The 22,562-nt window shown below is 36.5% G+C and overlaps 1 protein-coding gene across 8 annotated transcripts in view; it reads left to right on the top strand.

Moving 5' to 3' along the window:
• Nucleotides 1-22,562, top strand: part of SDCCAG8 (SHH signaling and ciliogenesis regulator SDCCAG8) — a 106,120-nt gene that overhangs the window by 52,424 nt on the left and 31,134 nt on the right. For 3 of the 8 annotated variants that reach the window (XM_064648680.1, XM_064648673.1, XM_064648674.1), the window contains exons 14-16: nt 6,398-6,525; nt 8,669-8,777; nt 14,535-14,666. In XM_064648680.1, the coding sequence (XP_064504750.1) occupies nt 6,398-6,525; nt 8,669-8,777; nt 14,535-14,666 (369 nt within the window). Of the gene's footprint in view, nt 1-6,397; nt 6,526-8,668; nt 8,778-8,871; nt 9,475-14,534; nt 14,667-15,816; nt 16,174-22,562 lie in introns of those variants that run through there. The other 5 variants (XR_010429081.1, XM_064648676.1, XM_064648679.1 and 2 more) reach the window with 5 other exon arrangements.

The following is a 22,562-nucleotide window of genomic DNA, read 5'->3' as shown; positions in this document are numbered from 1 at the left end:
GTAGCTTCCACTCCTGGTGATTTTGAGGAGAAAGCTCTGACATTTCATTATTTTAGGGAACTTTTTATTTCTCAACTATTGTAAAAAACAGTAACTAAGATTATTTTTAATTAGCCTTAGTTCTCATGAATAGGCCCACACGTGTCCTGAACAATGATGCAGTCCTTCAGTTCTACCAATTAAATTAATAGTTAGGTCTCTTCAAGAAAATTTGACCATGCGAATACAGATTTTACTGAAGCTCACCAAACACAGTGTGCTGACTGGGGCAGTTTCCAGAAACTTGAGCTTTCTGCTGAGAAGACCTGGCAACCTGCTCCAGAATCAGCATCCAGTCAGCTCTCAGAAAAAGACAAAAAGAGCAACTCAGTGGGTAATTCCCTCAATGGGATACAGGAAGGGCAAGTTTTCAGCTTCTTGGAGAGGTTTAAAGAAATGACCTGATCATGATGCTTTTAAAAGGTATTTCTATATAATTCTTGCACAAGCATGCACGTGTGCTTCTTTTTTTATTTATTTTTTTACATAAGAACATACGTTTCATGCCTTCTGCCCTGTAAAAGTATCAAGAGCCGTAAAATCCAGTCTAGGTGGATTTACACATGCACAGAAGAAATCAAAACCTTTAGTACAAAAATTCAGATGGCAGAAAAAAACGAACAGTGTTTTAGAAGAGGAAACCACCAAACGCTGTCCAGCTATGTCCTTGGTCACAGCAACCATATGTATTAACAGTTACCTATTAGATGAAAATTTGTAGGCCTTACAAAGGAAGATAACCAAAACAATCCATGCCAAACTAAAGGTTGCTAGAAGCCTGACTTAAGGGAAGGGGAGAAATCTTGTGACCACGAGCCTTCTTATGGAGTTGATCCAAACATATGAGCAAGGCACATGCTCTAGAGCTCTGTTAATTTAGAAGGCTTGGAAAGTAATAATTTTGAATCATAGCTACACTTGAAACCCGCATGTACCTATTTACCTGCAGAGTTAAGGGTCTTACTGTGTTGCATTTCCTTACTTAAATGTTTGAAAATACTAAGACCAGATAGCATATGATAAAACGCAGTAAGCACACTCTCCAGTATAAATGGCTGAATAGGATACTGCAGAGCTGTTAAATTGAAAGGCAGGTCTGAAAGGAGTTTTAGGAGTTTTACATTAAGAGAAAGAATTATTTATGACTATTCTTTGGAAGAATGACTTCTTGGTAAACTATTTTTTTTTTTTTCATATTTACAGACCAACCTTTAGGCTTGTCTGCTGACCTGAAAAAAAATAAAAAATGACCCCTTATTCTTCTGTGTATGACATACTTACAAAGATAAATATGGAATACAGAGGGAAGAAATTTGTGAAGTGTGATCTTACTCTATATACATTCTTTTATGACCTTAGTCATTGTGGTTTTTGAATAGTTTCTGATAGTAAAGTAAGAGATGGCAAAAATTGTTATCATGTTTCCCTTTACAGAATAGGGCAAATATTGTGACCTCTTGTTTCAGCTTTTATTCTTCTGGGGTTTTTGTTAGTCATGAATTTGTGATTTGGTTGGTTGGGGTTTTTTTCCTCCTGTAGCCTGCGAGAAGAGCACGGATATACTCTAATTTTTCCATTCTTCCCTTGACACTTGTAGCTGAAATAATAAGATGAAATAACCTGTTAGAAGGTGGTTCAGAAAGCTGCTTGTAATAGACAATCCAGTATACCTGTATCATGGAAAGTTTGCCATGTAGACTGCTAAAACATTGTTGAGCCTTTGTACCCAAAGCTATTGGTCTTTAGGGTTCCTAATACATGTGGGCTTTCAAGTCCTACTTTCAATAGTGCTTTAGTTGATTTGAGTGCCTTCATGCCAGATTTTATTAAAGATACTGGGAATAAAATGCTTGAGTAACTCCTCAAAACTTTTTTAATTTGGTAGAAAAGCTTTTGCATACATTTATTTTCAAAAATACTGGGAGAAAAAGCTCATTTCCTCTGAAAGAGCTGAGGGAGCCTTCAGCCAAGTTCTTTCCCTCTTCTGAGGTGATTTGTTGTGCACTCGCTCACAGTGCTGGCCCACGTGTCTCTGTGTTATCTAGGAAAGAGATCTGTGCTCGACCACTGAGGCATGTGGTAGAAGCATCAGTGTTCGGCTTGACTGGTCCTCTTGCTGCCCAAGAACGAGTGTTGGTACAGAGTTCCAGGGCTGGTCATCATTTAGACGACAGTCTTGTTAGTTCAGATAGCTCAAACATTTGGAAGACTAAATGCTAGCTACTCCTTAATGAATGATGAAGTTCAGTTTAAAGCAAGTATATCTGAAAGCTGAAATATTTTATAGTTACATTTTTAACTGTAATTAATATGAACTGAAGATGTCAAAAATAATGTTATGATAATCTCTTGTGTGTCACTGAACTAATTACTAGAGTATTTTAATTTGTCCAAATAAGTTCATAGTCCTTACTAATGGATCCATTAGCTTTTTACAAAATGACACATGTTGATCTCATGGAAAAATCAAATATCACTATAGTAAGCATGATTGCTTCAAATCATAGTTGCTTTGTCAGAAGACTTACTGACAGCCTCCAGTCAGATGCCTAATTCTACATCGAGAACCATCCTGTACTTTTTCTTTTTGTGTTTTTACAGTTACCAAACTGAAAAGACTTTCAAAAATACCTACTGTTGAACTGTGTTGTGAAAGTCAAAGTTTTATCAATCTAAATTCTTTTCCTTTACAGTCAAAAATAGACAAGCTGTTATTTATGTCAAATATGACTTTTATATCAGTAGTCTTTACATCCTTCATTTTTCTTTACTGCAAAGCCATTTGGTGGAGAGTAGTCTTCTATTGAAAATGGATCTGTGATCCAGTTTTTCTTTGCTAGTGGTGGGAAAGGTGTTTTGGGGTTTGGAGTTTTTATGTACATGTTTGTTTTTATTAAATTTGGTGGGTCAAATTCAGCCACATACTTTTATGTTAACTTTGAGGTCGAAGTGAATTTTCACTTCATTTTTAGCAAGGATTCTTTTAAGGTTTGCCAATGATGGCAATATTCTTCTTCCAGTGCTATAAGCTACAGTTTACAGTGCTTTTTGTTTTGTCAAGAACATGTAGAAAGCGTAGCTTTCAAGCACTGCAAACCAATATCCAGTTCATTGAGATATGAGTTAACTTAAGTTACCTCTGGCTCTTTGCAGCGATAACACATGCTCAAAACAGTCAATGTTTAGAACTAAAATCACTGTGGAAAACGTGCTTCAGAACAGGGCTCGGGAAGAGCTTGAGCTTGTCTCAATGGTTGCTTCTGACTTCAATGGCACAAAAATGAAAGTCACCATGAGTTCAATGCTTCTGCTTTAGTAAAACTGATCAGTGTTACAACCAAATGCAGACTTATTATCAGATGGACATTTGCTTAGTGTTTTGCAAAGAGTACTGTTCGAAAGAACAGTAACTGTTGCTGCTGTCTCCAGTTTTGAGTCAGTGTTTGCATTTGAGTATAGAACAGGCTGTTGCACTTTAACCAGTCTTTCCCCCGTTTTTGATCTCTGTAGATGAAGTTTTTTAAAGAGTTCTGGAATAATTAATCTTTAGTTGACATTTCTGATTCAGATCTTACCTGTGTCATCAAATTAGTCTGTTGTGGCTTCTCTTTACATGTGTCTGTGCTTTCCTTTAGTGAATATGAGAAATTCTGAAGTCTTTGTAAGAGGAGACTTCTTAAATCTTCACACTAATGCTGGAGAGACTAAGGACTGTTTCCTTCTGTATACAGTCTATAGACTTTCTTTTTCTTAAATCAAACACCCCTTTTTTCACAATTCAGAGTAATTGCAAATAATCGGTGTCAGACCTTCTAAAACTCCTGCAGTATTTGCTGGTCATAGCAGGAATACCAATAGATCCTGAAATCTCTTAGGTTGCCTTCTGCATGTTTTATACTTTTTTTTTTCTTATTTTCTTATTTCTCTGTATATGTGTTGGGGAAATTTTCAGTAGGGGGGGCAGAGAGATTGAACTTAGAGAGCAGGGAAGGTGCCAACTCAAGGTGTGGGTGAAAGACTTGCAACTCTGTTTAGACAGCTTTGGCTCCAGGAATTTTTTTCATTCCTCAGCAGCTCTAGGCACCTCAGATACTGTTCTTTATGTGGCACTGGATGTGTTTTAATCCCATAATTTTCTAGGTTCTAAGAAGCTACCCTTCTGTGTAACAATTACATGTGTTCTCCTAGTCTTACAATTGAGCTTTGATCCACTGTATAAACTCATCTTCAACCACTCCATATACATTTCAGCTGTAGGGAACTCACCACACATCTGTTATTTCTGAGCTCTTGAAAGTTTGCTCTATACAGTAAGTAAATCAGGTGAATGGCTCTTTTGGATGGGTCCCCTTAACAAGAGAGTGTTTCTGGTGGCAGTAGATTCTCCGTTTATTTTGAACGTGAACATCAGCATGTGTCTGTCAGAAGGGACCTTAGTAATGAAGAATGGACCTCTACAGGCTTGTTTTGGTGGCTTCAGCTGTGCAGCTGGATACATGCTGAAGGCTACCCCCAGCAGAATGCTAGCCAGCCAGCTGTGTGCCAGATGAAGCACAGCACCCAACTGTACACAGCCATCTCACATGAGACACTATTAAATAAAATACTCTACTACTGACATTTTCTATAGCTGAAAGCGTTGGGGGGATGTGTGAAGTGCTGGTGTTGGGTTTTTTTATTTGTTTGTTTGGGTTTTTTTGAGCAGTCTGTTGCTCATTGCAACTGTTTGAAGGTAAAAAATGTTTGTAAAAGGGAAGGAGTTTGCATAGATTGGTTTCCAGCAAATATGGAAAAAATTTTCCTAGTAATGCTTTCCATATTTGGAACCTACACTTAGGAAATGATGTGAGCATTGCTCCTTAGGATAGCCACAATATGGTTGTGAAGTAATGCTGAGAGTGATGTGATAAAGTGCAATTCAATGTATGAAATTTCCTTTAAAAATGTGCTTTGTTTCCTTAATGCTCTAATATTCTTGCAATATAAATGTATTCTCTGTCTTACCTCAGAAGAAACTGCCTGTGATTTCCAAGGGAGTTTTGCCTAAGGTAGGGCTTGCAACATCAGGACCTGGAATTAGTGTAATGTGACCCACCATTTGTATTGCTTTGGGGTAAATTTGAGAGAGAAAATTTAACATTGTGTGTGTCATGCTGAGATATTGCAATATCTCGGATGGGTTATTAGGCACCAATCCAAAGGTTAAGTGCAGCAACCACATGAGATGTGGCTTTATCCTTACATGATCTATGCCTGTGTTCTGTTTTGGAGTCCTCTGAAATAGGTATTATCCCTAGAATAAAACATGTTTATAAGATTTTATTGAAACCTATCCCAAGCTATTAAATGTTGTTTCAGTAGAAAGATCTGTGCTTACGTGTCATTTGAAATCTAGAAATCAATCCTTGTATGTGTAAACTCACTGACATTTTGAACCTGGATGCCAATGTGCATCAGATAAATATTCACGACCTTTGGGAAAGTCTAGGTATGAATTTGCAGTTTAGGACCTTTTCTAATTTATATGCATATATCTTTTTGGGGTTTTATTTTCCATGCTGTTTTTGCTTGGCTTGCATTAAATAAAATGCTTCAATGGAGTGTGGTAGTCTAGCATTTGTTTTGCCTCAGGAGTAAATTGCCCCATCTTGCATATCTGGTCAAGTAAATTGCTCTCTTGCCTGTGTACTTCGATAATAATACTGGGCTTTAGACCTTCCTATACAACCCCCCAGTGAGCAGAACCACAAGAGGCTGGGCCTATGTGGTGCTAGCAGTCTTCTCTATTGTAATGGATGCATTCATCTCCTATTTACATAAATTAATAGTTAAAACTTGTTTGGTTGCTTAAGAAAACTCATTAAGCTTTCAGAGTAGCTGTATTATGAGCACTGTGGCAATCACTCCCATTGACTTATCTCCTGCTGGTTCACTGGGAAGCAGTCCATCTCGGGGTCAGGTCCCTAAGCTTCATTACAGAATTAAACAAATAGCATTTAAAAGAAAAATACAAATAATATGTTCAATGCAAAGTGAATGCTGGTAAGCTTCCATATGAAAAAGAGGTCACATTTAGAATTTTTAAAAATAAAATCCTATTTTTGTCTGCAAGGCCAATTTTCTTTCAGGAAATAGATCATATTTTTTATCCGTTTTCTAGTAGTCACTGGAGAATGTTTGACATTGTAAGAGAAAGGTCAGTTTGTATCACCTGAAGTGGGAGGAGAATGTTTGATGTGAAAAGCTTGGCCAGATTTTTTGTTATTATTATTTGAATGTTCTGCTTTACCTTTTTAATTTATCATCTTCAGTATATTATTTTTATTTTTATTCATTTCCTATTTGGTTTTTTTTATAGATTGGAGAAAGAGAGCATTCAGCACAGCATTAGCAATGAAGCAAAGGCCCGAGCCCTTCAGGCCCAGCAAAGAGAGCAGGAGCTGACACAGAAGATGCAGCAAATGGAGGCCCAGCATGAGAAAACTGGTAGGTGGTAGGGAAAGATTAGAGCCTGGGCACTCACTCACAAGCCAGGCCCACGCCTTACTGTGAAATGACATCAGGAACACCTGTAACCTTTGGCTGGCCGAAGGGAGCAGATGCTAACTACACCGGAGATTCCGAATTACATATTAGTTAGCGTTTAAAAGAGAAAATGGAAAGTATTGCCCACTGTCTGTTGATTTCAGAGTGCTGCTCTCACATCTGTTGCACCATCTGGATTATGAGTTTATTTACCTGTGTTCAAGAAACGTAAAGCTGAGAGAGACCACAACAAAGTAGAAAAACAAAGGGCTTGTTTTTGGCTGGATTTTCAGGCACACATGTTATATAAAGAAAATAGCATCAGAAGCTCTGCGGGAAATGCTCTGAGCTTACAGTTAAAGTCTCCTGAATAGCATTGAACAGTTCCCACAGTACACACATTATAGCTACTCTAAAAGCTTAATGAGTTTGCTTCGGCATCCAAACTGGAGAAAAGCTTTAGCCATTAATCGGTTCTTAATTCACTGTCGCAGCTGGATGTAATTCACTGGCTCCAAATTGATATGTTCCTTTATTTAATCTTTGCAGCCTCAAACATTTTTAGCATTACCATGTGCCCCCCCCACATCCTCAATCTAGAAGAAAGATGTTTAATCCCTTGCATACTTCAGGTTCTCATAATAGGAGACTTCATTGCATTGACTTAGCCGATCAATAACTTCTAACTTTAATCTGGAAATAAAAAGGGGTTTTCCAAACAAACAAAAAAAAGCCTTTTGTTATTGCAAAGTACTATGCCAACAACATTAATAAAAGTAAATATTATAAATAAAACAAAACAAAATTTTTTTAAAAAGGGATTTTTTAGAGAGGAAATCTCTAACCCCTGAGCATAGAAAGAAGGAGGAGCTTCAGCTCTTATGGAACATGATATATTCATGTGTTTAATAAAGTATCATTTGTACGCATCAGTCCTGCAATGCCTTTAGGAAAACCATGTAACATATTAATCCTAAGCAGCATTGGATAATACCTGAGGAGCAGGCATGTTTATATCTGCTGTCTGATTTTATGCCTTTTTTTCAGCATTATCACAGTACTAGAGGACTTTTCCATGTGTTCAGGGAATGCAAACAGCTTCATTATGGCTGCTGTCTACACTGTAAGAAAAGAAAAGGAGCTCTCAGAATCATCTTTCCCTCCTTTAGCCAGCACATCTGCATATGACCGTGTGTAATTTTGCACAAGAGAGATGTAATTTACCCTCCTGGTGCATGAATTGTCCCAGTATACAAAAATGAAACAACATTATATCTGGGTTTGGTTTTTTGTATCTCTAGTAGGATTAGAAGGAGTTGAAAATTATAGTCATTTATTATGTGTTTAAAGAATCCTTTGGTTGTTATGACCCTCCACACATACAAGGAATTTGGTTAAGAATAGTCTCCCTTTCTCCAATTTTAAAAGCAAAACTGAAGAAACATCATTTTGTAGTATCTTCCTTTTGAAAGAATAAAGATGCCTGAATGCTAGGTCATGAGTTTTGGTGCAGCCCAAACTCACAGTAACTAAACATTAATTTATAAAATGGTTTCACTACAGCTGTCACTGGAGAATAAGTCTATATCTTATCATTTAAGAAAAAGAAATTACGTTAATTATAATAAGCTCAAGGCCTGATAAATAAAAGAACTGCTTTTTTAAGGAGATACTGAATAAGTCTACAGTTGTAGACTCAAATGAGTTTGGGTTGTCAGTGTATCCTCTGCACCAGTAGAGCAAGCAAAAGTCTGCTAAAGCATTGCTTGCCAATTTTATTCCTCCTGGAAATGTCAATTAGCTTCTAGCTAAAAGGCAAAATTACCAGATTAGATATCTAGTCTTCATGGTGACTCTTCTCTTACAAGACCAGATTCAGTGGCAACATTGCTTTAACACTTTAGCTAATTATGACATAGAGTTTTAATTAGGTAAATGATGGTGTCTTGACTCCATACCCAAGTAGCTGAAGTTTAAAAAACATTTCAAAACTAGAAGGATCTAGAAGAAAGAAATTAGGAATATATAAAATTGTTTCTAAATTATCTATAAATTTATATAATTAGAAAGGAACTTCATAGTTTCATAATTTTATGATTTCTAGTAGAAGAACTGGATTCATTGCTGACTTCCCAGAATACATTCATAGCAAAATTGAAGGAAGAATGTTGTATGTTGGCAAGGAAGTTGGAACAAATGTCAGAAAAATACAGGTTAGTATATTTTTCTTAAATTGCCCCTTTTATTACTAGGACATTATTTTTTTAATTTGTATTTTAATATTTATTATTATTCATTTTGTTCCAGGTATTACACATCATATCAATGTAATATATGCCCTTTAAGCAGTGGCCCTTTAAGTGGCTGAAGCTGGGAGATGAATCCCATCCAGAGTGTTTGGGGAAGAAATGAGAAACTTGCTGAACTGTAGGCAGTCTTCCCTTGCAAATGTTGTGATGGGTACTTGAGAGAGAAGAAAACAGAATTTTTCTTCTGAAAAAGCAGAGCTCTTCTGCTAAAGTAATGCAAAATCTAAATAGATTCAAATCATATTATTATTCCAGCAATAAAAATGCACACAGACTTTGTTGCTAGAGCTCACAGTCACAGACTAGTAACTGTAAAGGATGAAGGAAAGACAGAAAACATACTGTGAAAACACATTATTCTCTGAAAATAAATACTAGAGATTGCCAAGTGTTTCTCCACCTAGCAGCATTAGCTGACTATGTCAGGAACCTGAAAAAGGGAAAAGGAGCCCTCTTGCATCTCCAGAAAGTGGTATATTTTACACAAGAAACTGTAAGGAAGAATACATGAAAGTCGTTCTGAGAAGTGGCCTAAAATAGCTTGAACTTGCCTTCATTGGAGCTGGAGCTGCTGCAGTCAGTAACAAGAATGGAGAAATGGGTAGGGACAAAGAATGTAAAAATGAGAAGAGAAAGGTAGAACTGGGGATGGTGGGAAATGAGTCTAATACAGATGACTGCAGAGAGCGATATGATCAGGTGCAGAAAATTACTTCGGCCAAGTTTTAAGTGCGTGATCAGCATGTATCTTTCAGTAGCACCTCTCCAAAAGGCAATCTTTGTTCTCATTGTCACTGGATATAGTGTAAAACTACAATTCTGGGACAGAATGCTGTAGGTTTGTCTTCTGAAAAAAAAAAATAGTAATTTGGGGAAGATTTTATAACTTATTTCTTAAGTATATTAATAAAAGCAGATCACGAAGTAGCAGTGTGCCCAATTTGCATGGAAAATATATTTTCCATTTATGGTTTTTTACATATTTTTGACCTTACCATAAACTGAATTTTGGACCTGGATGTATTTTCTTGCTATATTTGTAGAATCTTTGTGCCTTAGTTTCCATGGGTTTAAGAAATAATTGGTATATTACCAGTACCATTATTTACTTGGTGAAACACTCAAACTCTTTTAATAACAGATGTAATAATAAGTTTTATTTGAATATTTTTGCTTTTGATGGGAAGTGCCCATTTGTAGTAAGAGACATTTCAAAACTATCTGTGACAACTACATATTTGCACAATTTCAGTGGGATGCATCCGAATGGCACATATATTTTTATATTTAATGTGAGTTTTCTGAGAAATCTGAACTGAAGTTTATGTGTTTATATGTAAGCTGGAACCATTCTTGTGAGCTAGTCCCTATACAGAAATGTTTCAGAAAGACAATGTCAGACGAATTATAAACCCCTCAAGCTGTGCAGAAAGAAGAGAGTGTCTGTTAAGATTTTCATGTACATAGGCATGTTTAAAAATATAGTCCTTTGTTGATTTTTTCTCTTGTTTTATTCTTTTTCTTTTCCTCTGATTGTCACTGTCTGAGTTTCTAGGTTGTAGATTAATGCTCAACACTACCCACTGTGTATTTGTGATTTGCGTTTTGTAATTAAGGGGAACAATGGGAGTCCATTGGGTCTCGTTATATATAATGGTTGGTTTAATTTGTTTCACTTCTATCTTGTTAATTGTAAATTGATCATTAAGATTTGAATTCTAATCTGTCACCAGGGTTATGAGTATTGAAGCTAGAGCAATGATCCTGGTTTTAATCACTGATGATGAGAAACAAATTTTATAATTTTGGTACATATTGCAGTTCATATATTTTAACACTGTATTTTATGGTGTTATAAATATTGTTAAATGACTTTTAGTGTAGTTTTACTGTTTGGACTATAATGTATAAATTATATTACCGGTTTGGCAACAGTAGGCATCCAACTGTGTGAGTTTAATTGAAGTAAAGAACACATACCCGGCTGAACTATTTTTCTGCATGTTTGGTTGACTGCAGTCATTGCACTCAATACCAGGAGTGAAATGTTTGTTGAAGGTAGCTGTATGAAGATGGGAAACAGTCTGTCTGAAGGTTCAATCGTTAAAATTATATGCAACAATACTGCATCAGCAGAAAATATTTTAGAGCATGTATTTAATTTCCATACAAGTAAAGAATTGGTTTTAAGAGCAGGAAAAGGCAGTGTTTAAAAAGCACTGCAATGCAAAAGGTTGCTCAAAGGAGTAAAGGCAGGATTGCCACTTTAGTGTTCAAAAGCTAGCACATCCGACTGACTTTGAATTGTGACTATTTAACGGTTGTGCATTTTTTTGCCTCTTGTAATTTGTGTGTTTTGGAGAAACTTGTTTGGTTTTTCTTCCAAGACTCTTTCAGTGGGGATGGTAAATAAAACCTTAAATTGCTTTTTAAATAGGTAGTTGAGGTAGTTGAATGGATCCAGAAGAATAGAATATGCTCCTGCCCCATATCAATTATTTTTAATATACTGACAAATAAATGAGATTTGGCAAAATCTATTATGCCTTTAATTACAAGCGTGCATTTTATATTTCATTTTCATGTGGTGATGTAGCTTTGCTCAGTGCAGTCAAAATAATATTGATTTCATACAGCTCTTCTAAGTGTATCAGATCTCTGAGGCACACACAAAATACATGACTGCATGACTTGTAGGGCCAGCCTGAGTCTGCAGAAGTGCACCTTCATGCAGAGTTCAGCCTAGATGGCAGCACTCCAAATGTCTGCATGCTGCAGTTTCTACTAACTCCACCACATCTTACTGCTCAGACTGTTAAACTCAGAGTAGGTCTTGTGGAGCACCATCGTCACATCCATGCTGTGTCCTTTAGTTGTGCTGAATCCATCCGACATAGTGCTTAGCACATAGATATTTCTAACTTGTCTCTGTCCCTGGCGTTATGAGTGGGCTATCTCTGAAGCTCAGCACTGTGTACTTTGATTCCTGTTCCTCTCTCTCTTGCACCCCTGCTGTGATACCCTGGGAGCAGAGTAATTCGAAAGCATTTACGTAGAACTGGTCCTGCCCCTGCCTCCTATATAAATGTGCTATCCCATTCAGTACAGTCATCAGGCTTATTACAGTGTGGTTGGTTTTGGAGGGGGGGGGGGTTGTGGTGGTTTTTTACCCCAACAATTTGTCAAGTTATTTAAATATCAAACAGAATTAGCTGTTCTGTCTTTGGAAACTGAGGTGGATGAAAAGTATATTTAAAGATGTAGAGGGAAACTTTGACAAGTGATGATGAAGACTCTTAGTGTGCACTATTGCGCTGGGACTGGTGTTCTCTAATGCTGACGCATGTGAACCTTTTAACATTGACCTTAGTAGGCATTCTGCCCTTCATATGTGCTGTCCTTCAAAACTTCAGTGTCATTAAATATTTGAATCTTGGTTGTGAGACTCTTAGATATTTACATGGAAAAGGCATTGTGTAAATAATGTCTTAATAGGCTGCTTTTTTTTTTTTTCCCCCCTGAGTTCAACTGTAATTACAAGAGATGTTTTAGGAGTAGACAACACTATAATACCGTGGTTCAAAGCATCAGGCATTTATGGCTGTATTTTACAGATTATGCTACTCATGTTACTTTTGTTTCATTAATTGTAATATTCAGTAGCATTTTAGTTTTGTTTGATTTGAATTCCTTGATCTTTCCAGAAAGACTTCAGGCACCTTCAAATATGATGGGGATGAATAAGTCCTTATAAAACTATAGGGACTTCTATCACCTTGAATGCTGCTTCTGCTGTTTCCATGAATGAGACAATCACATATAAATAGAGAAAAAGAAGCAGGATCCCCCAGTTGGGAAACCCTACAACCATGGTGATTTACAGTATTCCTACATGGCAAATTCAGTTGCTGAATTTTGCTGATAAAAAAAGGAATGCAGTATTGAACTTAGTCCCTGTTACCACTTGGTTGGGTTTTGTCACATCAGGTCTCTGTTGAGCTGCTCTGCAGTGGACCTTTGCTTTTATCCACTGATTGTCTGTCTTACAGTATCAGTATCAAGTACAGACTGCATTCACATTGTGTGATAACAGTTGGTCCAGTTGGCAATGCTTTGTTAATGCTGACATTTAAGTTACTAGTATTTCTGTTAAATGACCAGTGTACAAATTCAGTTTCTGCTACCTTTCTGTAACATCCTGCCCACTGTTATGTGTACCTATCCAGGAAACTCCTGGGCACTGAAGTTTGATGTACAAATATATCAGCACAATTCTGATGTATTCATCTGTGATGTTCCTTAACAGAGCTATAACTCCCTATCTAAATTTAATTATATACAGTCTTTGTCCAAAGTTTCCCTTGCTAAGTTCTTTTGGATTCACAGATGATACCATGCATTGTTCTCTATTTAAACATGAAAAGATTATGTTGTCATTTCTAGATTTGACTTGTCAATGTAACAACATGATTTTGAGGGAGGAGTATTCCTTCCCCCCTGCACTTTGTTGTATTTTTCAGAATGTCAGTTGTTGTTGCATTCTATAACAGCCAAGAAGGTAAAGTATCTTTCTGCTGTAATTACAGCATATTTAAGTTTATGATTTAAAGATATATCTGAAGCTTTTTAATCTCGAGATCTGGAGTGGCAGATGCCATAAATCAAATTTGTTTGCTTTTGATTCGTACTTTTTGATGGTATTGCAGATTCTGACATGTTCTCATTAACCTTTTCCAAAGAGTTAAAATTGTACAAGTGCATCATGTATATTTTATCACAATTTAATCTGAGCTCTTTTCCTGATATTAAGAAACAGCTCATGCCTGTTTCTCCATGGGCTGATGGTTAGAGATGTAGCAAGTAGCAGTCCCAGGTCATTCATGGACCTGGTGTCTTTGCTCACCCGTGAAGAATAAGAATTGCTTAGAAGTGACTAATATTCTTAAAGACTGTGCTGAGTTTTATGTAGGTTAGTGTGTGCCTGTATGATTTGTCCCTCGTTTCTTAAGGTTTTATTAATTTTCCTCTTAACGTGGCTTTGGTTTTTGGGGGGTTTTTTTATTTCTTTTTCTTGGGGGGGGGTGGAGGCTGGAAGGGTTTGTGGGGTTTTGGTTTTGTTGGGTTTTTTGTTGTTTTTTCATAAAATATGTGTAATGTGTTTTTGGCATATGAGGTTAAATAAAGTTACTGAAACAGTACCAGTATTTAGAGTTTGACCTGTGCAGTGGAGTAAAGGTTGAAGTTTTTAGTAGATGTTTTTTTAAACTAAATGTTAGCTTTTGCTAATAAAGAGGTTGAAATGTGTTTTCAAAGTGCTAGCCAAATTCTTGCTTAACAAGTATGAATTTACATTTATTGATCTTATTTAACATCATGCATAATGCCAAGTGACATGCCTGTTTAAATGAGGCTGAAATTAGCTTAGCCAACCTATGACTGAGTGATTGCCATTGGCATATTTACCAGATACCCTTCAGCATCATGTTCTTTTGTCTCAAGATTTTCTGAAACAGAGTTTTGTTTCTGTACATTCTAGTAATAGCTTGTTTATGCATTACATATACATGTATGAAATTTTATAAATGCTGAAGCCACATATTGATGGCACGCTGCAGGATGAAATCTGACAACATCCATCATCGCTTTGTTTTACTTCTGTAGATCTGAAGTCAACCAGCTTAGTCAGGAAAAAGAGTATCTTCATGGCAGATTGGAGAAGATGCAGAAACGGAATGATGAATTGGACCAACAATGTATCCAGCATGGGAGAATGCATGAGAGGATGAAGTCAAGGTAGGAGGTCCTGTTAATCTGTCCGTATGTGATATGCTCAACTGTAATGGTTGTGTTGTGTAAACATAAAAATGACACTAGGTTGTGTGAAAGGCATTTTCCTTATGAAAATGACCATTCCTTCTCCCTCCCCAAGCATTCTGTCAAGTTTTTTTTATAACATCTTTTGCTTGTGCCATTTTAGATAAATAAAAGGAAAGCTTGAACAACATAGTCTTCCAAAGAATTTAAGCCTAGTACATATGTGTGTGGGCTGCTTCGGCTGTTCTCTGCTCTTAACTTGGATGAATAGTCTTACCATATAAAAAAAAAAAAAAAAAAGGGAGGGAATAGGGGGGAGGTGGGGAGGAAAGACAGAGGAGGTTATTCAGTGATACAAATGTAGGGTACAGATGTGGATTCAATTATGCCATGTAATAGTTGTATTTTTGAGGTTTACCATCATTTAACTTGCATAAACAGACAAATCTTAGTGAAGATCTCAGTAACCAGAGAAATGCTAACAGCTTCCAGGCACCACTAGCCTTTCAGACAAGCAGTGACTTCCTCAGGAAGAGCTGGAAGCAGCTGCAGCAAGACTAGTATGAAATATTTCCACCAATATCAATTGACTCTTCTGTCCAGAGTGTCCAGACTGATAATACCTTGTGCTGTGATATGGATTAGATGTCCTCAGAGATCGCTGTGGATTCTTTTCCTTTTTGTTCCAGAAACTTCATCTATGCTCTCTTGTTCTGTTTTCCACTCTACATTTAGTATAACAGGCACTGAAAGAGCTTAAGCATGCTTGTGGAGGTAGAGGATGAAGTAAGGAGGAGGCTGAGCAGCAACTCTGCAAATCCAATCAGCCAGGCTACCTCTTGTCAGTACTGAAAGGCAAAATGCAGTTTAACTTCATTTAGACTAGACAGTCCTTACTGTGAAAGATTGTTTCCTTTTTTGATCACTGACCTACTGACAGGAACAGAGCTTGCATGCATTGAAGCAGGCAGTCCTTTATGCTCATTTTTTTTAAAGTATTGATTTTTAATTTTTTTTTCTTTTTTTGCTGCTTTCCCTTTATTCTCTGTCTATGTAAGCTTCTTCCTTCCAAGCACTTCATGCGTCCATTTCAGTTGCCCAGACCCCCTTCTTTCCTCTTCCTTTTCAGATTTCTGTTTGTTCCTCATCCTGTTCTTCTGTAACCCTGGATTGTCATCCTCATTTATATCTCGAAGAACAAAGTAATTCAAAATGCTGCAACTGTGTCCCTAATCTGTGTGACCATTTAATCTTTCCTTTTATCTCACCTTCCTTTCGGTTTCTTTACTCGTGGTGGATTCTTACCATATGGAGAAATGAGGACTGAAGGTTACTTCCAGGAGAAAAGAAAAATTCCCCCCCTCTTTTTCCTCCTAGCTGTTCTTCTGTAGAATTATTAGTATCCAGTTGAATTTAAGATTGCTTTGTAAGTTTTTGAGAAAATCTTTCCTCTGTCAGAACCAAATAAAATTGATCTACTGGAAAATGTTGCTTATTCTTCGCTGCAGCAGCAATGATTTATACACTAGAAAAGACTTAAAGCATTAATCCAGAAAAGAAAAGTGGTTTGAAAGCAGAGTGGCCATGCTGCAGGCAATGCCTTACCTTCTGCTGCTGTTTTGCTGACAAGGAGAGAAAACAGGACAGTAATAGCATTTGTCTTATTTAATATTTTAAAATATGTAAATATGGAAGAAATTATCAATTATTTGAAACATGAGCAGTATACTTTGCCAGCATTTTAAGAGGGGGCTCTTTTAACGTATTTTTAATTGTGATCTTGCACTGTATTAATTTAAAATCCAGGTAATAAAGGAGAAAGTATAACTACTACAACAAATAAATCTCCCAGTTCCTTATATTTATGTTGAAAGACTTCCACCAAATCAAAACATCCAATTTTGAAAATAGAGATCTGACTATGCTACTCAGTAAAAGCAGAACAACAAATAATAATAATTATAATGTATTTTGCCTCAGATTTTCATCCATCACTTAGATACTAATAATCACAGCAAAATACTATTAACACGTTAACACATTTCCCCTTTGTATGTAGCTACAAATAACTGATCTTTTTGCAACACAGTCCCACAAAGTGCATTCCTATCTAATTTTCTAGCTGCTGTTTCTCTGGCTCTCTTTAGAAAGTTTCTTGTATCAAAATGATTTTGGCTAAACTTGGGACCTAACATTTACATTTGAATAATGAGGAATTGTTGTATTTGTTTAAGAAAAAATCTTTGTCAATAATTGTGTTCTCTAAGGAGAATATGATAGGCCCTGATATAACTATTTTGTGGAAGAAGCAAGATCTAATTGATCAGTCAGAATTTCTTTTTGAGAAAAACACTGTTTTGGCAGTCATAATAGTTGCATTCCTGAAAGTGAACAAGAAGATAACTCTTTTACTGCCTTTCCTATCTTTCGGTATAAATACATGCTGCAAATGAATACAGTCCAAAATTATATAAGCAAGTTTTAAAGAAAGAGATTGCAGTCATTAAAGAGGATATTGAATCAGCCTTTTCAATGTAATGGAAATTTCCAGCCCTTTCAGTGTGTTTTTCCTTAGTGAAATATGACATTAAAAGAAGTAGATGTCCATCTTAAATGATACAGCTGTCACATGCTACTGAGGCAAACTTGAATTGAAAGATGTATAGGTTGCAGGACTAGGGTGACATGTTAAGAGTGCAGTGGAGCTCATAAAAAGATGTCCATTTAATGTTTTTAACCTAGCAACACTCTGGATCTTTATTTAGATACATGTATGGGGTTTTTACATTAGACTTTTTATTGTTTTGATATGGATTTTGCAGCTATCCACTTTATCATTTTAGGCAATGATTTGTTTAACTAAGTAGATCATCTCAAAAGTATTCATTAACGTGTCATAGAGTCACCTATGAGTCACTGAAAGTGGTCATCATGTGTGACTATGGATCTGAATCTTGGTGAAATAAATTCTTGTCTATTATGTAGCAAAGAGTCTGTAGAAATTTTCAATGTCACAGCAGAATCTACCTAGATCTTATTACTACTGGAATGTATTTATAAATAAGTATTATTTGCCCAAGCTACCATGGGTCAGGATTTCATCAAGCTATTTAAGCTCCCACTGAACTTAACTCCTGTAGTTACCATGTTCAATTCACTTGTCTGCATCTATTCTTCTCACAAAGCAGGCATTTGATTGTTAGTCAGCTATTTAGAGAATTTTTTCTGTGGACAGCCAGCGTCTAAAGTGGGAAGCATTTAATTAAATATAGCTTAACTCTTTCCTGTGTATGTTTTCTGTTAAAGACTCAGGTGATATGTGGAAATACAGCAAATCATAGAATCATAGAATCATAGAATCATAGAATCATAGAATCGATTGGGTTGGAAAAGACCTCCGAGATCATCGAGTCCAACCCTTGGTCCAAATCCAGTCCATTTACTAGATCATGGCACTCAGTGCCACGTCCAATCTGCGTTTAAAAATCTCCAGGGATGGTGAATCCACCACCTCTCTGGGCAGCCCATTCCAATGCCTGATCACTCTCTCTGTAAAGAATTTTCTCCTGATATCCAACTTAAATTTCCCCTGGCGGAGCTTAAGCCCGTGCCCCCTTGTCCTATTGCTGAGTGCCTGAGAGAAGAGACCAACCCCCACCTGGCTAGAACTTCCCTTCAGGTAGTTATAGACGGTGATGAGGTCACCTCTGAGCCTCCTCTTCTCCAGGCTAAACAACCCCAGCTCCCTCAGCCTCTCCCCATAGGACTTATGGAGTAGTATCTTCAAGCAGGAGAAGAAAATCTTAGACAATTTCTTTCATTTTTTCAAGATGAGCTGGCCGTGCCTTTACTTTTTATCAAGCAGCTAAAGGCAAAAAAAAAGCATTTGAATAGTAGTTTATTTGAAGTGGAAGTCTCTTTTGAAATCTTTTTAATAGAACATGTATTTAGAAGCTTCTAATGAGTTTTTTTCCAAACATTTTTTCAAACTAAGTTCAGCATATGGAATTTGGGGCTATGAATTTTCTCTGGTTTGGTGATTAGAGTTGGTATTACTGTTATTTTTGCTGTAAGGTGTGTGATCGCTGTTCAATCTGTGTAACATTAACAATAATAATACATTTTATGCAAATTTGTATGGGGCTTTTTGTTGTGGTAGCTTTTGGGGGTGACACTGTTAGATGTATTCCAACTGTATTTTTGCTAGCTAAAGTTAAAAAGAAGAGCCTACAGGACTGGCAGTTTGGGGCAGATGTGTGTCTATTCCTTAGGCATCAGTGGTTGTAAGTTAACTATAAAAATGTTACAACCATCTGTGTAACAAGACGGCAGAGATCTGCTCTCGCCTGTTACTATAAATAAGAAGGAGATTTGTTTGACTTCATAGACATTGGATTTATAAAGACTATATGTGTCAAATTGTAACTACGTGCCATGTTGCTGAGATATGTCTGCAGCCAACTACCTGGGGTGTCTTCCCCTTCAGACATTCTAGTGTAGTGCAGCAACTGTGCAGAAATGTCTGTATAGCACAACATGTGACAAATTATATTTGTTTTCTACCTATGGCGAAATGTATGATTCTTATGGATAAGCTTATCTGGAAGAGTAGCTAAAATGGATTTTTAAATGGACCACTCAAGGAGTGAGAATGCAATATTCAGTTTGACAAGGATTTTAAAGGCTTTTTGCCACCATTAGGTTTATTTTTTTGTTTTGCTTTCTTCTTAAGTAATAGTGTATGCAAGATCATGTATGCATGAGAGAGCACATATCTGTGAGAACTGAGACAGAGAGAGAGAATACACCAGCATTTTCAAGTAACTGATATGTAAAATCACAATAGCTAGTTTGCTGTCACTATTACACTTCTGAATAGAAATTTTTGATTTCTTGGCAAATCTTCAGTAGAACAATTGATTAAAATTATTTCTTGATAACTGGAGCAATCAAGTTGCATTTGAAATTTTACATTTTCTGCTAAAGCTCTGGTATTTTGTGTGTATGTGTTTTCAAGAAATAATGATGGATAGAAGAACTCAGGTTAGGTCATGACCTGAAAGACGTTTATTTTTTTTCCAATCCAGTTCATTCTCAGTTGAATATATTGTCTTCCTTATTCTGCTGATAGATTAGTGTATTTTTTTAAAGTAATGGGGAGGCAATTGTTACTATAGTTTTACTAGACCAGTCATCTAGTTTGAAATGCAATTATAAAATAAAAATACACTGTATTATGGCTTTTTAGGTTAAAATGTATTCATTTCTATATTAAAAATAGAGATTAACATACGTAGTATCCATAACATCTTTGATATTAAAGATATAAAGATATTCACATTGTCTCAATGTGTAAGGAGCATTATGCTTTGCTTTTTCCTGAGCATCATTACTCATACCCACGTATCTTTGGTGTGGTTTTGCTGTAATGGGATATCTGTAACAACTGGAGGCATATAAATTTTTGTATAGCCTTTCATGCAAGCATTTTTTAAAAGGCTTTTTCGTCAGTGTGTCAGCATTGCAGTTCAGACAGATAAAACTCTCAGCTCATCCAAAATTTGGGATTATCACTATGACTTAATTTTTTATTTCTGTATAATGTTCATGTTCTACATTGAGAAATGGATACTCCAGAGAAATGCTATTAGGAAATAATGAACAGATAATGTGTATACACATATACATATGTGTGTTGAAAATCCTGTCAGAGTCTGAAAGTGTAATTGGCTTTTGTTTATTTTTGGGGTGTTTGCACACAGTTAAATGCTCTGGAATAGAAACTGGATGTTAAATATCTCTCCTTCCTTCTTCCTCTGCAGTTCACTATTTGTCTATTTGCTATATATTTATTCAACTATTTTTCCCCTTCTCACTTTAAATAGATGTCTATATATAGTTTACATACATATATATTTCTTTGAGAATGTATTGAGCTCCTTTGTAAAAATCATTAATCCTCACTGTTCCAATTTGGACAACTGTTTCCACCAGCACCGATCTTCTCATTGGGATCTTCTTATTTTTGGTCTGAATTAATTTCTGTTTGGTTTGTACCTACGTGTCTTTGAGCCAAAATTAGGACAGGTGGTTCTTTTGTTCAAAAGAATCTGCATTGGTAATGCAAATACTTCTGTTTATAAGTAAAGAGTTGGACTTAATGATCCCTGTGGGTCCCTTCCAACTCTGCATATTCTGTGATTCTGTGAAGCCTTCCACTTTTGTTAGTTTTGCAATAAGCTCTTCATCCTCCTCAGTGTTCTGACTGTTGATCGTTTTTGAATCTGGGCAGTCAAAACTGCTTACATGGTCTTGGATAAGGATATTTGAATGTATGGAATTAATATATTTAGTAGAAATTCCTTGACCAATAAATCCTACAGTCACATTTGCCTTTTTGACAGCTGCATCAAGAAGTGTGTGCAGGATCTCTTCCTCCCAAGTAAATTCAAGTTTTCAGCAGAGACTTTTGCTATGAACTGCAAATGCATTAAGTCCCCAGCGTAAGGCTTTGTACTATAAAATTTCATCCTGTGTCTGCTGTTCCAATCGTCTGAGTCATCTGTTTCTTTCTGTGCAGTATCCCAGACCTTCTCTAAGCTGATAGCATGTCTTAAATTTATCAGCCCACTCCTGGTTTTTTTTGTGCTGAGTCATAATTCAGAATATTCAAAAATCTGTTTAAATGCAAAGAAATACACTTAGAATTCTTCCTTCCCTTCAGTTGTTCCCGTTGGCTGTGTGCTTTGTTTTAGTCAGTTACTTGTCAACAACAGCTTACTTAACTATTGCTGATGGAGTATGATATTTAATGTTTTGCTGAAGTTAATGTAGGTAAGATTTATTGCATTTCCTTTATCAAAGAATGAGCTGTCAAAGATGTGCCTGAATCTGCTTGTTCTAACTTACATTTTAGTTTCTCATGGTCCATCTACCTTTATGTCCTTATATATTCTTTTTCTTTCAGAATGTATTGTAGGCTTTTTTGTGCATTTATGGTCACGTTAATGGGCTGTTAATTTTCTGCATTGCCTTCTTTAAGGATTAGTTAATGCTGCATTTGGTTTAACTGCATAACAATATAGTTAATGTGAGGAGAAGGTGTAGAGGGGAAGTGATAGTGTCTGTTCACTTTGCTGGCCACCACAATTTTATTTTTTTAGAAACTGGAGAATAATATCTGGGAAAGTGATACCAGTTGATGTCTCAAAGAAAAGCTATTTGGAAAAATAGCCAGGTTTGCTTGCCCCTGTGTTGAGCAGCTACCAACACTCTGACTAACTCTCCCTCTACTAAGAATCTGGTAATTGTCCACTTCTGAGAATATCTTCTACTCTACAGCTTTGATATATTCTGCCTTCTCCAAAACAGAAACAGGGATAGCTCTTATTCATCCCATCATGAACTGAGTCAAAGCCTTTAGCTCACTAATAGTAAACTTGTGTCCTTGTCTACCAGGAATGTAAAAAGCCCTGAAATATGTGTGACATAAAACAGCACAACATACGGTTCCAGGCTGTTCTTGTTACTTTCTGTTGTCAGCACAGTTGTTAGTTTTCAGATTTAAATGTTAATTTAGCATTAGCGAATCATTCTTGATTCCTCTAAAATGGAGGTGGATAAAGGTGATGTCTTTGACAGCTCAGCCCAGACTCTCCTTGATACGGCAAGATCTAGAAACTCTTGGCGCTATGCAGATCATAACACTGACAGTGAAAAAGATGTGCATCATGAAACAGAAGTATACCCATGGTTTTCCAGGGGAACCCCATCTTTTTCTCCTAGCTTTGCTACAAATCTGCAACTGTTGTAATTTTGGTTAGGGGTTGCTTCTGGTGGTGATATATGATTGTGTTAATCCACCAATTTATCCCT

This window comes from Pseudopipra pipra, chromosome 3, assembly GCF_036250125.1.
Source record: "Pseudopipra pipra isolate bDixPip1 chromosome 3, bDixPip1.hap1, whole genome shotgun sequence".
In the NCBI taxonomy this organism is placed as follows: Eukaryota; Metazoa; Chordata; class Aves; order Passeriformes; family Pipridae; genus Pseudopipra; species Pseudopipra pipra.
The sequence above is the reverse complement of the archived record's forward strand: the minus strand, read 5'-3'. Positions and strand labels throughout refer to the sequence as shown.